We start from the raw sequence: 17,853 nt of genomic DNA on the forward strand, positions 1-17,853 counted from the left end.
ACTGAGTACTGTAGAGGTGTAAGGAGTTAATTTTAATTGAAGTGTAATGGTTGGCAGCTGATTGTTCAAAGTTTTAGAATTTCACATCACCTTGCTCGACCGAGCTGGTGTCCTCGGACAGTGCTTTGCGAGGATGTCTCTTTCCTCGCCCTCCGGTTTTCACCTAACACAGCGAATGAGAAATCAGGAATAAACCTCCTGTCGTCTTAAAACCAAATTGTTCAGGAACAATCAGACATTTGTGAGCAATCAGGGATTGAAATAGGCTTTTGTCACTTTGAAGCAGATATATGGAAGACCATTTTCTTGACTTCAACAAACAGAGCATTATCTTTTAAAGCAGTAATTACCAAATTCCTTAGAAAACAATAAAATACCACTCACGTCTGTGGGTCAGAGTGCCATCACCCACCTGTTGTAAGGAGACCGCCATGTGCAGGTGTGGAGGCTGCAAGCCGCACGTCTGTGGGCAGTACTGCACTGCAGGGCCTGCCAGTGGGTACCTGCCATCCCCTGAACAAATACACATTTCATTAAAACAAGTACACTGATTATATTCACCATCAGCTATTGCCAACTTGGTATGCCATAATAGATTGACATAACAACAACAACAAAAGCTTGTGTGGGCCACTCACCCTGCTTGGGAGCGATGGGACGAGACTGCACGAGGGGCAGAGGTAGGAGTCCTGGACGGATAGAGCCCAGAGCGGCCATGGGGCTCGAGTTGGGAGACTGCACCGGGGAAGCCATGGGACTGGAGAGTCGGGGACTGACCTGCTCATAGACACATCCACAGATGCAAACACACACACACAGGTTTATACATGTCTATGGCGGGGAATATACAGCCACCGACTTCATTTAATAATGGGCCGAAGCCACATGAGGCCTACCACATTGAAATAGCCTGCAAATGATATGTACCCATCATTGCAAGCATTTTGGCTGCATTAATCGAGTACTCAAGGGGAATATTTACAGCATGGCAGCATTGTTTTTGTGCGCTCAGTAAAAGTAAACACTACTTATTATGATGGAATAACCCGACTGTGTTGTGTGTTTATGTGCGAGCCCACAAAGGTAATTGAAAGTCCTCTTTGGCCCTCGGGAAGTAAGAGGTTCCTCACCCCTGATATACTCTAACATGCATCACCATACACAATCTTCCATTCGAGCCGCCGTTACCTCGATACAACCAGTCGCATTCATTAGCACCACACTCAAGTGCCTTCAATTCAAAATACCATCCTGCACACAAACATTGATTTTCCGGGGTTACATGCTTAAGGTGTGACAGAGTATGTCCCTATCATTCGGATGGTTATAACATGTGAAAATCCCATCCAGTTTTCATAAGTCTTGTGAAGGCAGGCGTTGATAGGTTTTCGTCACCATCACTTTCAGATTTTGAGATGCCTGATATAATGCGCATGATATGAAATTCCACTGGGATTAACTGCGAGAGGGGCTCTCTGTATTTCTCTATTAACTCACAAATGTCGATTTAAGAATCAATATATATTGAATTCAGCTCCAATCCCAGGTCCGAACTGAGGACTTATACACGTCTCCATGACCAACAATACAGCCCTTTCAAATTAAAGCCTCTTTTCCACTGGCAAAAGCGAGCCACACCAGGGCCAGCAAGGCTGAGTAAGTGCCAGGTTGTTTTTCCACTGCAGAAGCCACACAATACTGGTGACGTCATGCACAATGAAAGAGTCGAGATGCCTGTAGATGACAAGATTCTGTATGCTCACAGTGTACTCACTGCTCTCACGCCATTAGTCTGGCCCCTGGACCTGATTGGCCCCGATTCAGAAGTCTTGTGAGTGTACGGCTTTGCAAGGCACATGGCCAGTAGAAATACACCCATACCGTGAGGGCCTCCCACTGGCTCAGCTCAGATGTGCCAATGGAAAAGGGGTACCTATTGTCGCAGTGAGAGGCGGTGTGCGCATATGCCACTCCACCTGGTTGATGCCTTCTGTGCCGCCGTGTTCCGAAGTCCTGGGCAGCCGCTGGTCGAGGCTGAGGCCTCGGCGCTGGCCCCAGCGTGTGGGCGACGCGGCGGTGCGCGGGGGATGAGGGCTGCTGGGCAGGCTCAGCTGCATCACGAACACACCGTGGCCGCTGGGGGACAGGCCTGGCCGGCACCAGGAGACAACCCGAAGATCGAGCGTCAGAAGCTGACTACAACAACACAATCTTCTCTTACGCACACAAACAAAGTAAAAAAATGGCTATGATTCGTTACCTATTGTGCAAAACACAACCACAATTGTAGTATAAATTGCGCTGTTGACAGAGTGAAGATTATACAGGGCAACGGTTGTTTGCGTGCTGATGTCATACATGGAACTGAATTGTGGATTCTCACAAAGGCTACTTCACAAAGCTTTGGCACATTTGACCAGCGATACCTGCATAACATCCTGTGAATTAACTGGCAAATTTAAAGTAGGCAACAAATATGCCAGAAAAAGGGCAGAACAAGAGACAGTCAGTCTTATTATAAAGAAGAAGTCTACAATGGCTTGGAGATCTACTGACAAAACTGGAAAGAGGTTTCCACAAAAACGGATGCAATGGAAACCGACACACGGAAGCTGGAAACAGGGCAGACCTAGGGCCATATAGGAAGAGACATCAGTCGGAGCCTAGGCACAATGCGATCTAACAATGACAGCAGCAGAGAAGGCGGCGAGAGATCAGTGGAGGGAACTCATGTTGACGGCACGTGCGGAAACGCACATAGCAACCTGGTGATGACAATGATGAGCATCTAAATTTAGTTCCCTGCCATGCTTTGCAGGAGGGTGAGATAATGCCAGGAAGAAGGTGAAACACGGGCAAGGAGGGATGCGAGCTGACCTACGTCATTGTCCATATAATTGCATTAACATTGTTCAAATTTGATGATTCACTTGCCGACAACATTCACCGCACAGGAAATGCCTAAGGATAGTAATTAGGGTTGTGACATCGCAGCGCAAATACGTTTTTGTCGCTGTTTTGAGCTGCGTGGTGAGGAAACAATCTTTTTCTGCAGAACAAATTCACAGCTGCACGCTTCATCAGCCACCTTGATGGGTCTTCAGCATATTAACGAGATCATCAATTGGGACCCATCTGCTGGTTATTAATGAAAGACAAATACCTCAGCATATTACCATAATTCTTCCTGTATATGTGACCAGTCAGGCACGGTTATTTACAGTGTTTTCTTGTGAGAGCAATACTGTTTACATTTTCCAAGGCCTAACCTATGCCTACAGCCTTCGGACGGCGAAACATTTTTTTTTAAAGAAATCTGAGGCTTTAGCATGTGAAATCAAGGGCTGCTGCGTATCTGTGATGAAAGCTAAAATAGCCATTCCAAAAATAGTATATGCACGCACTTTCTAAAAATACCCAAACGATTTGGTGCGGGTTGAGTCAGCGGAGCAAAAATAATTTCACATTTGAAGGGGTTAACCCCTATGCAGTGCCACACTGCTGTGTTCTTTGAAAAATGGATAGGAGTAGAACAGAGTGTTTTGTTCAAAAGCAGATCCCAAAAATAGCAGTGGACCATCAGGGGCAACCACGTTATTCCCACCATTCTGCAATTTTCACCGATTATGTCACTGAAATTATTTGGCCTCTGGTAATATCCTATCAGGCGAGGCACGAGAGAGCTATTTTCATCTTCAAAAAGATGCTAATTTAGCAACTTGGGTCACTGCACAACTCTGGCAGAAGTGAATGCCCTGAGAGGGTCATTTATATATGAACACCACAGCACAAGACACGAGAATATTAATGGAATTAAAAAAGAAAAAATTCATTTGTTTGCAGCTGCAATTAAACTAAACATTAAATTAATTAGCACAGACTAAAATTAAATGGCATTAAAAATTAGGAACAGCCATTTTAATTTAACTTGGCAGCACAAACACAATCTGGGCTGGGACTCATGATTGGCAAATTTATGTTTCCAATTAACCAAGAAGAAAAAAGGGAATGCAACATCAAAATCACGTTTAATTGTTGATATTTCTGCTGCTATGTTTGAATTAATACTGTCTGATTTAACACGTCACACGCTACCCGATTCAAATGTCATTCCTCGATTAGCACCCTCAATGGTCAAGAGACAGGTCAATGCTAAGTGTGAACATGCACATTATGTGTAGCTGATGGTTAAAACTGTGGCAGTCCGACTGTGCTAGATGGTAACGTGGCATGTGCCAATCATTACTCCCATTTCTGGCTGGATGTTATATTAGTAGGAGACTTTTTTTGATGTAGGGTGTCAAGGGAGGTGTCGAGGAAGAGAGTAGCATTGGGCTGAGTGCAAACTGCTGGAAGTAACTTCTGAATGACAGAACGTCATTAGTGTCCATAGAAAACCGCCAGCTTTGATCACGAGCCAGAATCGAGTTAAATTAAAAAAGCAAAGCGACGATTCAGCTGAAGTGAAAAAATCAAAACCAGGACCAACATTATTTAAAGTTGCTCAAGGAAATGTCAAGTTAGCCGGGAGAGCATGCGAGGTCGGGTTATGTCAGCGACGCTCTCAAACGATGACTCTTCCGCACCACCACAAAAACCCACGGGCTGGAGTGAATGGCACTGGGGTCTAATTGAATTCGCGCTTCTCCTGCCAGGAAGGTGGGATATCGTTACACGGCAGCGGAGCGAATTCTTGGCGGACACAGTTTTAATGAGGGAGGGAGGGAGGGAGGGAGAGAGGGGAGTGTGGGATGAGGCCAAGATGGGGAATGACCATGGGCCACTCGTGTCACTCAGGATGCAGCATCAGGAATGGATGAAAAAGTTTGTTCTGCTGAAGCCTAGAAATATGCAGGGTATAGCCACTTTTTTTTGTCAATCCACAGATGAATGATGATGACCTCCTTACACCGTGCGGAATAATGGAAATTATTTGACCACACTTGACAACGCTGCTCAGTGCAGGATGGTGAAGATAGAGAGCAGAGAGTGGGGACCATAGAAGTACAGTACCGTACGGTAATTTATATTGATGTACTGCCCTCTGCTGCCCACGACATAGTGCTGCAGCCCTAAGACAACCTGTTTGTGCATCATCACATTTGAAGGGTAACAAGTAAGAAATGGCCAAATTATCAGCATTTTTTGCAAAAGCGTGAATTCTACCTCCTACCAAAAATAGCATTGTTGACGTACCACAAGCGCTTAAGCACCTGTGTGATTCATACTTAATAAAACGAGAAGCTCATGCATGCTCACAGATCGCGTGCAATATGAATTGCGGCATTTAGCATCGCTTATGGTTCGTATCCCCATGCTGTCGCCATTTCTTCCACAGCCCAGCTGGGCTACCATGTCGAGTGGATGAAAACCATAATTAAATAAGCATCTGATATATATCTCTGATATACATATATATCCATGCGTGACAGTCTAATAAAATGGCAATTTCATTTGGGAACACTTGGTTCAACAGAGCTGACGCTTTCAACCAGGACACGGCGAAAGCAATGGTATTTGCTTAATACCACAATGCACACGTAACGTTGGCAAAACAAACGGCAGCGCACCAGGGAGCACACTCATGAAAGGCAATGCAACGTAAGGCTTCTCGTGTAATATCCTTTTAAGAACAAGCCGGCGCTCTTCTTTGCACAGGTCCTATGAGATAGCGGTGCAGCATAAAGCAGTGCGTTCCTTAAGGAACGCGCAATGACATTTTGTACAGCTGCCAGCAAAACGTCCCCCCCCCCTCCCCCGGCCGTCCCTGAGCCACATGAATCATGCAAACTCTGTAGTGGAATTTAAGGTCAACAGAGCTTGGGACATTTGACCAATTCCCAAGTCAAAAACGAAGGGCCTGCTATTTTGCCTCTGTCCATAGTTAGTATTTTTCCCATGTGTTTTTCCATTGAATGTTGCAAAGCAAACATGGTGTTTTCTTAAAAAGTCCACGTATTCATTATTAAATAAAGTTTTCAGCAAGGAAGTGTATGTACAGCATTTAAATGATTTCACAGTTCCATCGAATGAAGGTGGCTCTAAGGGACAAAACATTACGAATGAGAGAACAGTACCGTAAAATATCAAATTCCAGCGGATTTTTTGTCGTTTACATTCTGTTTTATTTATGGCTCAAAGACACTGTTCACCCATGGTCATATGAACAGTGTTGTTTGTAACCCTCGGTGGGGGTGGGGGGGGCAAACTAGCACTCGTCTCTGCTTACCAAAACCACCTGTGACGTTCCACTCAGCGGGACAAGTCACACATAACACTGACCAAGTAGGAACAAAGGGAATTGAGTCAGCCTTGGTCAGGATTTAAACTCACAATCTCATGCCTGCAGTGCCATTGCTACTCCCCAAGCCGAGTTGTTTGTTGACTGCGCTGCTGCTGTAGCTGTGTGCATATATATAGACAAATGTTTACACGTATTGGGATCACGAGGGTGCAACAATGTGCGTCTCACCAGTGGCGTAATGCTGACCCTGTGTGGGCTGTGAACCGGCGGGGGAGGGCGTGCGGAACTGAAGCTGTTCCATGCTGGGCGGGTGCAGGTAACTCACCCCAGAGCCACTGCAGAAGAATCGATCGCAAACCCACAACCATCAGCATAGAGATCGACAGCAGCGATCACTGACCCAAAGCTTTTTCGGGTCGAGCAGCGCTCACGTATTTATTCGATGTTCCGTAACATCAGTGTTTCAATGAGTAAAGAGCTGCGTGTTATCTCTACAGAGAACATTTTTTATCACCAACGTGACAAATAGAATATTTCTCCAAGCAGACACCCTCTGCTACAATGTGCTCATCACATGAGGCCACAACAAGCCTCTTTAGGCAAGCACCTTGTAGCCTCGTGGGTTTGGGAGTTTCACAAATGTATGTGCTCCAAAGTGCTGGATTACAGACGTGCGTGTCAATGTTCGGCTAGTAATGGGCCCAATCCAGACATCGCACTTGCAGGTAGTGAGGTGGCAAAACTTTGGTGGAAGCGGGTCAGTTTCAAAGATATAATTTCAAAGCTCAGATATCTAAGACATTTATTGAAAAAATTATGGCAGAATTAATGTTTTTTAGTCATCAAAAATATTTGGTACCACTCAAGGTTTGCCATCTCGGATGGCAATAAATGTAATAGCAAATCGGAAATTTGATTTCACCTGCAATGTCTTTGATGTATAATGAATGGTAATGGCTCAGCGCATCTAGCTATGATATTTATTGAGATGGCATTTGATCAAAAAGGCTATAAAAGTTTTCATTCCTTGTATCTTCCCAGTCATTTCTTCCATACATGATTGTGATTTATTTCATGACATCATCACTATGGATGTTAAGGGATAAGCTTGTCAGCAGTTATATTTATTGTGGTGACATTTGATCAAAGAGAATTCGGGTTGTTTAATATTGTATTCCTTGTGTGCATCTTCTATACATTGCAATACATTATTTATTAAATATTTTAATAACTGAGTCATACCACTTTGAATACCATTTGCACTTGTCTTTGCAGTTGTTTTACTTAAAAAAATTAAACATGCAAGTTTCCATAAATAGATTTTATCAGATAATTATTTGAGCAGTTCTAATTTCAAACTCTATTCAATCAGCCTGCATTACATTTGCATCGATTAATTATGTGGATTATGTACCTTTGTGTCCACAAAGGTTAGGGCAGGCCGCACCGCAGCACAAACCACAAAGTACAATGTAAGCATTTACTATCGTAGTGGCCCAGAGCCAGCAAAAATGACAAGCTGCTCATTTAAATGCCATCCCTCCACTCGGTGCCCTCATTCATTTGAAAGTATTTGCGGGTGTCCTATTAGGGAATGGTTTCTGCTGGTTATTGGTTAGATTACAGTTGCACATCTGCAACTTGCTGATCTCGTCAAGGAGCATAAACTATCATGCAAACTGCGGTCATCCTCACAGTGGCTTTTGGCTGGCCATCGAACAAAGATGGTCACTGCATCGTGCGCTTTCAGATGCGCTTCTGCGGCCGTCTAAAACGCTCTTCCTTCCGATATTATCGAGATTAAAAACTAATTTCTTTACAACTGCTTTTTGCGTTTAGTTTGTTGTCCTTCCCCCACATCTCCGATTAGCAGGGTTGGCTATGTACAGTGCGAAAAAAGTTTAACATACATATATGCACGCAAGGGCCCTGCCGACAGGGTATGCATGCGTCTAGCACATGCAACTTACACAAGCGTGCACACGCGGTGCGGAGTGCACGCAAACAACGCACGTTTGCCACATTCACCACGTGACGTGCGGTGGGATTGTGCGAGTCGCGCGTCCACACCTCATGTTGTTCGGAGGTGGCGGCGGAGGCGGTGGGGGCCCCACGTTGCAGTACAGTTGCTGCCCACCCCCCATGAGCACGGGCGGCTGGTACGACTGCTGGGGGGGCGGTGCAGGTGGTGGCGGCGCCTGGGGACCACTCTGGGACATCTGAGAAGAGGAAAGGCGACGCTCCGGGGATGTTAGTCAGATCACATGAACCTGCACATTTGTGGTGGCTCCTGTCCAAATGTGGGCGGTGTCTCATTAAAGAACGGATAAATGTTTGCAATGGGCTTTAGGCTCTGAATAAATATTCAGAATAAAGATAATATATCATCACTACTCGATAATTATAATGGGCTTTGATCGTTCTTTACGCTTGTTAAAGGAAGAAACACGTCATAATTGAACTGGTTTTCTTCACATTTAGATGCATGGCTCTTTTGAGAAACCACTGCCGAATGAGGGCCTCCCTCCAAGCCTGTGTGGGTCCAGAGAGTAATTTGACCATACTTCAACACACTGGTCAGTTGCGGGTTGGTGAATTCATGCATAGAAATACAGGATAACAATGGATTTGATGCACTGCCCTCGACTGCCCTCCCACGTAGCCCTGCGAGCACAATGATAACCTGTTTGTTGATGGTGGCCACCCATCCAAACTATCCAGGCTCAACCATGCTTAGCTTCTGAGATCTGATGAGATTGGGTACATTCAGAGTAATCTGGCCAAAAGCTTTTGTTCATTAATATACAGCAATGTAAATAACTGCCCCTTAAAACCATTTGCATGCTTTGAATAAGATGTATTTATGTGATTATATACATTTAATGGTATGAACCATGATAAACACTGCACAAGCTCTATAGAAATGTAACGTGTCCTACTTAAGCAGCAACCATGAGCTGGGTACAAATCGTACTGCTGAAACCAAACTCTGCCATCTGGTGGTTACGAGCGATGTCAGAGCGCTCAGGGAGCAGCAGTCACACGAACAGCACCAAGAAGCTTCTGGTGTCTCCTTACGTGGTACGAAGTCATCGGCGTGTACTGCACCATCACGCCCTGCATGGTATTTCCCATCGGCCCCTGGGCCGGACTTCCCACTGTGCCTTGCTGCCCTCCCATCAGCCCCTGGGAGTGGGGTGGCTGAATGGGTCCATAGCTTGGGCCGACAGACTGATACCCTGCGCACATACACACACACAAAGAAAAAGATCCCTGTATAGGCATACAGACTGTTGGGGCAAGTGTTGTTAGTGATGGCGCCAGCACCGTGATTGACCACCTTTGGTTCTCCAGTGCTGACGAATAGACATTAGAATATAGACTCATGTAGGATGGAATCGCCCTATGGAAGACCAAGGATAGGTTCAGTGACCACTTGACAATGGTGTCATCCATAATATAGTTTTTTTTGGTTAGATCGCGTAAATATATAAATGTGTCATTAAACCCGCCACCACCCGACACAGCCAATTAGTAAGGTTTATCACGTAAACAGAACATGCCAATTTGTTACTAGTACAGCACACCGGTGTGTTGGAGAGCCAAGCCACAACATTTACAATCTGAGTACGACATTTCGGCAGTAATTACAACTAACTTTATCAGGCGACAGCCAGATTTGTTAAACTGGTGTCAGCCTGCACCAGAAATCATATGCTGGTCGCTACTTTGAAAGCGCATTACATTAACCACTGAACCAACTCTTCGCACAATCACACACACAGGAACAAAGAAGAGGGTTTTATATTTGTTTAAGAGGCATTGCAATGATTTAGGGGGGAAATTCAATTTACCAGAACTTACACGAGAAAATATAAAATAAAACATATTGCTTCATTTGTAAATCATATAATTACTTTATTATCTTTCATCATGATCATCATCAGACATTATTAATCCACTGATCGATGAAGGTTTCTCCAAGCCATCGCTATCTCTCATGGTGCTGCGATGCACAAATCCACCTACCAGCTGATTTTATCACTCCATCTCCACAGTGGACGTAAAAAACCCAGATACGCTCCTCCCCATTGGGTGCCACTTCCGTCACCATTCTCGACCATCTAGTGACGCGTCCTGCCCAAGTCTACTTTTCTAAAAGGTGAGAATTATGTCTCTAACCTTTATACGTTCTCTCATCTTGTTTGTTTTATATTTACATGTAATGTTTCTACATCCCATCTTGAAGACGCTGTTGTTGTTGTCTGCGAGGGCAGGGGGGTTGCCAGGGAAAGAGACCGGTTCACTGTGAGACAGCCAGGGCCATTGCTCTCGGGCAGTGTGACGGCCTCCAGCCCGGACACCCACGTCGTCCATCACTGTGTGGTCGCAAGGTGTTGCACAGCACACCACGACGTCTCGAGTCTCCATCCTGCTGAATTAAACCCACCCATGCAAGTGGGATGGGTAGGCTCAGAGATCAGAGCACCGAGCTGCCATCGCTGATATCCTATGTTTGGTTTGAATCCAGGTAGCCACATGTGTAGTGAGTCGATTGTCTAAGTCCAGTCACCAATGACTGTGCAACAAAATCAACAAATTAAATTTAGTTTAGCATTTAATTTAGCTAAATTTCAGCTCTGAGAATCAAAATATCGGGTTGACTGTCATGCGAAGAACATCACTTGCATTTGGTGAACCAAATCTCCTCTCTACAGTGTGGACTAGTGGTTGCTTGAAATGACCTCAGAAGTAGTTCTGTGATTTTATTTTCTGTGGGCCATTCTCTAACGAAATGGGTTGCACTGCTCTACTAAAGATACAAATGAACAATTAATTTAAAGCAATGACAATGATAGCACAATTAGGATAAAGCTGGGGGAAAATTATAACATAAACTTCACCCTCTGAGTCAAAAACCTTCAAACAATTTCAGTCTAAATTTGATCCCAACAAAGGTCTCATCCGTGCCTTGTTAAACTACAGGCAAGGTGTATTTCTGCATTCCAGCCAGCATTGAGTAGAGCAATAATAACCAATCCTGGTCCTAAGCCAGCAGTGGAAAAGTCACAATTGATTTGTAAAGAGAATATTTTCCAAAGGATACCTGTGGCTACTGTCAACCGGGCCTGCAATAGTTTCATTTCAATGCAGCAGACACACGGAGAAAAATGCAATCGGTTTCCTTCACCTATCTGAACTTCAGAGAGTTTGTGTCCTCCGTGTCTTGGCTTGACAATCAAAGGGACGAGTGGGGGCCAGGATCACACCCAAACACGTTTATTATTTTATCAAAGTTGAGTAGACCTGCTGGGGAGTCATTGACGAAGCATACATTATACATACACAGAACTGCCACTCTTTGTATGAGAGGTGTGTGTGCGTTTTCTTACCAGGCTGTTGACCACGAGGAGTGCCGTATTGAACTGGGGCGACTGCCCGGTATTGCTGGCTAGATGGCTGGTACTGCGCCGGTGGGCAGAAGTAAATGGGCATCTTTCACAGACACATTCCGGGATGGCAGTCATAAGGGTCATGGCCACAGCATATTTAGCACATGTGGTCATGACGGCTAATGTTGCTGAAGGCACCGCACATTGACGTAGCACATTCCTTTGTTTCGTTCTCAGCTATAAATATCCCACTGTTGGACAAAAGACTCCACCTCCATTCAGTGTGCTCCTCTGTATAATCCAGCATTGTGGAGGCGAGGGTTGGTGTACCACACAAATGCTGTGAAACTCCCTTCCCGTGGGCGTCAAGATGTCATATCCTGCCTTGCCAGGATAAGCCGGTACAGCAAAATGTGGACTCCATCGGTTCCTTCTGTATAGGATAGAATGCTGCCCCTCAGCATGTGTGGATTTTCTGCGCGTGCTCCGATTTTCTCCCCCATGTAAACTCATAATTTGTCCGATAACACATGAATATATAGGGGACCACAGAGCTTGGGTGAGCGGGGTTGGGGGAATTTTGTGCCGGCTCACCACCTTGCTGCTGCCTTTCTCCCGCTTGTCTGCGGTTCTTAACGCCTCCGAGTCATTCTCTCTTTTCAAGAGCGAGTGAATACTGAATCTATGTTGAATTTTCCTCGCAATGTAGGTAACCAACCATGCTAATCGGAGGTGCACGTTACAAGTTGAAATTACTATTGTTATATGTTATAATCTTGTCCCGCCATTCATAATCTGTATACCTCCTTTTGTCTATGGGCCTTCATTCTGTTGTTAATTTGGCCCAACTGTCATTTGATTTTCTCAGTTAGAGGTCCTGCCCAGCTCAATTTCTGTTTTATTTACATTGTAAATGACACCAGCTTTCTTAATTTTAAGCTACATTTTTCATTTCTAATTTTGAACATCGCCATCACGTAAAACATCTTCCTTCCCGCTCTGTTCTTTGAGACTTTGTTACTTTCTTACTTGTGCTTTAGTTAGGGAGCAGGTTCGTGTCCCCGAGGTCATTACTTGTAAAATAAAATAACCCATTAGTTTCCTTTGCAAACACAGACTGGTGATTTTCCCATCATTAAACTTTAAAAGACAGCATTTCTGAGCACATTTAAGAGGCATCAACTGCACGGTAGCAAATTATAACGATGCATTGTTGATATAGCGCTCTATACACCAGGATGTCTCAAAGCGTTTTACATCACGTCACCTCAAATATATAAAAGGGCACCCCCAGTGGCAGCTGTCCCAGTGCACACAAGGTGTTTCAGCAGCAGGACTCAAACGGGAATTAATCTGCCAATGGTGGGTCATGATTGCTATGCAAAATTTCCATTGAGTAATTTGACCACCATGCTCCACATCACTAGGATTAAACGCACACATTGCAACAATAACAACAGCACCGCAGTGAGTGTGTTAAGCCAGATCAGGCACCCAATTGATCTACATTGTAAGAGGTTGTAGGTAGGAAAAGGTGCAGCCCTGCAATTGTTTACTCACGCCACTGCTCTAGAGAGCCTCTCTAGAGGGTATTTAGTCTAATTTTCCACTCTGGCCTGATCTCCCGGAGAAATGGTAGTACCCACACTGTACCCTACAGCACGTAACCTGCCAATCAACTGTGGTATACCCATCTATAGTACTGAGTGGATAGAGGTGGTGGTGGGGGTTAAGAAACGTACGCATTGTTTGAAATGCCATGTCGTTAGAATTACTTAGTGAACTCTGGATTGTAAGTCCAGTGTGATAAACCATTACGGTAGCATAGACCTGCTGTGCGCCTAACTAAAAAAGAAAAACAAGAACCCCCTGTACCTGGCCATGCGGCTGTGATTGCCCATACGCCTGCTGCTGCTGCTGTTGCTGATGCTGCTGCGTGGCACTGTTAGCTGCAGCCGAAGGAGGCGGGAAGCCGCCGGGCTGCAGGTGCTGCCCCAGGTACGTGGGCGGTTGAGCCGAGTTCTGGGGCACAATGGCGTGGTAGACGTGGGCGTGCGACGGTTCGGAGGCATCGCCTGCCGTGGGCTGACCCAGGCTCAGCTGGCTGAAGTGAGGCCCCAGTTCCTCGGGCTGTATGGGGGTTAAAGGGGGAGCACGGGGAGGAGGAGTTAGTCCAAACTCTGCACCAGCAGCTCACGAGGAAATACAGAGGAGCCCTTTGTATGATGTCCATTGGCAATCTGTTTTTTCCTACTTAAGATGAGCGAGCAATTAGAAAGGGTGCGGTTGATTCCTTTGCCACCATCAGACCTTGTCCATGGAATTTTTCACCATTTTCAAGAAATTTTAACAATTGTATGTGTACATTTGTAAAGCATAACCAGAAAATGACTTCTGCATATGAAACAATGCATTGCAATGCTTTTCAATACAAGGCAATTATTAATATAGACACATTTTTACCATTATTTAGAATTTGTTTCCATGCGCTGTTACCATTTACCTGCAGATGTACATTATACGACGCCATCGCGCTATAATATGCCAATCAATGCATCACGCTTCAAAAATGCATACAATCACTTAGCACATGGCCTTGTGTACGCACACGCATGTGTTAGTTGCTGCGTACCACAGGGTAGGACTGCTGGGCAGACAGGACGGGCATGAGGGACTGAGGAGAGGTCGGCAGGTGGGTAGGAGCAGCAGCAGGAGGAGGGTAGGAGACCACCGAGTACTGGCCAGGCTGGTAAGAAGGCACATTGGGGTCCAAGGCAAAGACAGGGTTCACGGTCAACCAAGACAAAGATACCCCATATAGCCTTAATAGACTCTTGGGGCAAGTACTGTGAGCGAGCACCTATGAAGGCTGGTACTGCACCACACCAGGGGGTGGGGTGGCCAGCACCACGCCCGGCCGCCTTTGTTTCCCTAGTGGCAATGTTTACACATCACATCAGGTACTTATTTAAGGCTGAGTCAACCTCGGGGAGACCCAGGACTGGTTCAGACAATTATCACTTGTGTTTGCCGTGAGCCGGAATCGAATTTGGGTCGCCGGATTCATAGTGCAGCACGCTAACCCCTACACGATTGTTATAAAATAAAATGTAAAAACTCTGAAAGAGCAGCAGCCACACCTGTGTCATCATGCCACCTGAGCTGTGGGCCTGCTGCTGTGGTGGCTGCTGGTTAGGTGGGGCCACCATGTGGCCTCCCATTGGCTGGTGGGAAGGCGGCGGACCCCCCAAGTGGTTGCCCATTGGCTGCTGGTGCTGGTGTTGCTGCCCCCCGTTCGGCGGGTTGTACACGGCCAGTGTGCCGTCCGTATTCAGCAGTGGCTGCCCTGTGCACACACACACACCATACAGAGATGTTTAGCCTCATAGAACATAGGGGTAAGTGCTGTTCATGAACAACAGACGAGTGGCTGTTGTGGCAAGGCCCACATATGCCAGCAAGCCTTATCTCCCCGGTGCTGATTTTCAAACGCTGTACAGGGTAGTTATTTTAGGCGCAGTCAACCTAGGGTAGCAACTAGGTTATGTTCAGATACTGCTGGTACATATGTACAGAAATCAATAACTAAGCCAACCAAAGGACCTTAGAACACCTATTTGCAACATCATCCACAAGACCAAAATAAGTATTTTCCTCAGTCATGCAGTATTTTGTCAATCCGCTGCTTGATGAGGGACTCACCGTGCCATGTCGGTAGTCAGGGTGATTATTAGCGGTTAGTTAACCATACTTCACGTAGATGATTATTGTGGGTTGGTGGTGTCTCATAGACATTGAGGCATAGTACAGTACCACACAGAATATTGCCGCACTGCCCTGCATTGACAAAACAGCCCGGCAGGGTTGTTTTTTCTTTGACCCGAGCTGGTTTGTACCTGCACAGTGTTTTAATAGGCGACCATCAAGGGTGCAACGGGTGTTATAGGCTGTCGTGGTATTAAACAAACAACATGAGTAACAACAGAGGCAATCGCATCTTCCTTATACTATTTTACGTGGGTCCCGTGCCACAACTCGCGGCTCACCTGTTTGCGGGTTGATGAGCACGCTACCCGGTGGGATGCCCGCGTTGTCTAGCGACAGCAGGTAATAGTTGGGCCCTCCTGGGGCACCAACTGGGGCCCCCAGGGAACCGCCACCACCGGTGCCGCCGCTGCTGCTGTGTGGGCCCTGTGGTCCGCCCGAGGAGGAGGGGTGTGGCGGCCGGGCCTGGGAGCCGGAAAGGGAACCTCCACTGCTGGACGTCTCTGAGCCTGGATCACACGGAATGAAGATGGGGTGTGGGGGGGGAAGAGTCGATGCCAGGGGCTTCTGAGTGCTCTGATGCCCACAGTGCATTGAAGTCTTCACGCAGCCCCAGGGAGGCTTTGCATTGAGAAATTACTCATTGGTCAGCCATCTTTTGTAAATCTCCTGCTGGATGAGGGCCTCCCCAAGACATGCGGGGTCATGGGGGTTATTTTATCATACATCACCATGCTGGTCAGTGTCAGTTGGTGAAGGCGGGAAGCATAGACAAGGAAACATAGTACAGCACAACAATGGACATTGCTGCGCTGTCTCTCTGTTGCCCACTGTGTAGTCCTGTAAGCCCTTTGACAACCTATTGGTGGTTGACTAGCTATTGAAGCACTATCCAGGATTAACCATGCTGAGCTAAATTGAAGTGTCAAAATGTAAATTGTTGGGTAAAAGAGTCCCCATTTGTCTCAAATTAATTTTCATGAGTATCCTACTAACTCCATGGATATTTTCTCACATGCTGAATGACCCATACTGCCAATAGACGCGAGTAAACATTCAATAAAAAAAACACAGCAGTCAGTCAGGTCAGCTTATATAAATATAGGCCTGTGTGTCTCTGGAGACAATTCTTTTGCACCTTACGAGGTCAGCTGTGAGGTTTGCAGCGCCTAGAATGACTTAGTAGGCCAATTAGAGTGGCAATCCTTGCCACGGCAATTGCAAGTGAATGTGGTGGCAGCTCCAGAGGTGTTTTTTGCTTTATCTTTACGCAGCTCCCTCTTGGTCCCCAAAATTGGTGACGATAAAAAGGGGGTGAGGGGGGTAGGAGTATCATGACTTCTATCATCACTTAATATTTATATTGTGCCTCACATGCAGTACATCTTGCGGTGGTAAAACCAGGGGGACCCCTTGGTGCATTGTGCGTCCACCCACCCGTCTTGCTGAGCCTTCCAGTGTTGCTCTTGCCCCCTCCGGAGCAGCTGTCCCCACGCGCCAGAACGGAGATGCCACCAAAGCTGCTGGCCTTTGTGATGGCCGGTCGTGCCAGTCGGAAGCCGGAGCTCTCCAGGTCGGTGCTGCTCCACGGCCGCGGCTCGGCGGGCCTCAGCTCCGACTCGCCGCTGCCCCCTTGCCCGCTGCCGTTCGTCAGACGCCCGCTGTCCTTCTTGCCCCTACTGTGCACGTGGATTGTGGTAGGGCAAGCAGGTTGGGTAGTGGGTGCTAGTTGGTTCGACGATCGTACGTACCACTTAGAATTTTTCAAGCTCTGCATGAAATCGTCATTACCGTTTGGCGACTAATTGCTAGGCAAGCAACAATGAATAAATTCAGAAAAGTAAACTGATGCACTGAACCATGCATGCAGGAGTCTATTGAATTTTATTCATATTATATATGATTGGTTCATGACAATCCTACAGGCACATTGAACTCCTGCAGCCACGATAATTGTTACCTACACCAAAAGAATAGAATCGATTCTTGAATTGCGTTGTGAATCGTGGAGGGGGTGAATCAATACCTGTCTAGCCAATTAACAACCCTCGCTCCTTTTTCATTGAGTAAAATAGGTTGAGCTTGCAATCTTCACAACAGGCAGAAAGCAATGACATGCAGAGTGATGAAGACTGACATGAAAAGAGTCTGAGAAGCTTACAATTTTTTTTAAATAGAGGTGGGCTAGCACCGGTATTAAGAGGCCGAGCGATAGAGCATTTGCCGCTTGTTGAAGAGGTTCATAGTGTAAGCCTAGCGGCCTACATGGTTAACACTGCAGGTGTAGCCAAAAAATTGAGGGTTAATGATCATGTAATGTTATACGAAAAGTAGTAGGCCGTGTGTGCCAGCATAATGGTTCGAATTTGAATATCCACTTGAAAATTAGTTAATTGGGTAAAACTGCATGCCTCCCCTATTGGAAGACTATACTCATCTGTGAAACACAAC

The 17,853-nt window shown here is 46.1% G+C and overlaps 1 protein-coding gene across 4 annotated transcripts in view; it reads right to left on the reverse strand.

Moving 5' to 3' along the window:
- Positions 1-17,853, reverse strand: part of LOC144934503 (R3H domain-containing protein 1-like) — a 60,709-nt gene that overhangs the window by 5,764 nt on the left and 37,092 nt on the right. For 3 of the 4 annotated variants that reach the window (XM_078860336.1, XM_078860334.1, XM_078860335.1), the window contains 13 exons: positions 16,840-17,081; positions 15,684-15,911; positions 14,778-14,983; positions 14,270-14,383; positions 13,513-13,767; positions 11,638-11,740; positions 9,323-9,483; positions 8,315-8,463; positions 6,473-6,579; positions 1,977-2,149; positions 639-777; positions 413-513; positions 91-163 (listed from right to left, as the gene is read on the reverse strand). In XM_078860336.1, the coding sequence (XP_078716462.1) occupies positions 91-163; positions 413-513; positions 639-777; positions 1,977-2,149; positions 6,473-6,579; positions 8,315-8,463; positions 9,323-9,483; positions 11,638-11,740; positions 13,513-13,767; positions 14,270-14,383; positions 14,778-14,983; positions 15,684-15,911; positions 16,840-17,081 (2,051 nt within the window). The remainder of the gene's footprint in view (positions 1-90; positions 164-412; positions 514-638; positions 778-1,976; positions 2,150-6,472; positions 6,580-8,314; positions 8,464-9,322; positions 9,484-11,637; positions 11,741-13,512; positions 13,768-14,269; positions 14,384-14,777; positions 14,984-15,683; positions 15,912-16,839; positions 17,082-17,853) is intronic. The other variant, XM_078860337.1, reaches the window with a different exon arrangement.

Source organism: Lampetra fluviatilis, chromosome 10 (genome assembly GCF_964198595.1).
Source record: "Lampetra fluviatilis chromosome 10, kcLamFluv1.1, whole genome shotgun sequence".
NCBI lineage: Eukaryota > Metazoa > Chordata > Hyperoartia > Petromyzontiformes > Petromyzontidae > Lampetra > Lampetra fluviatilis.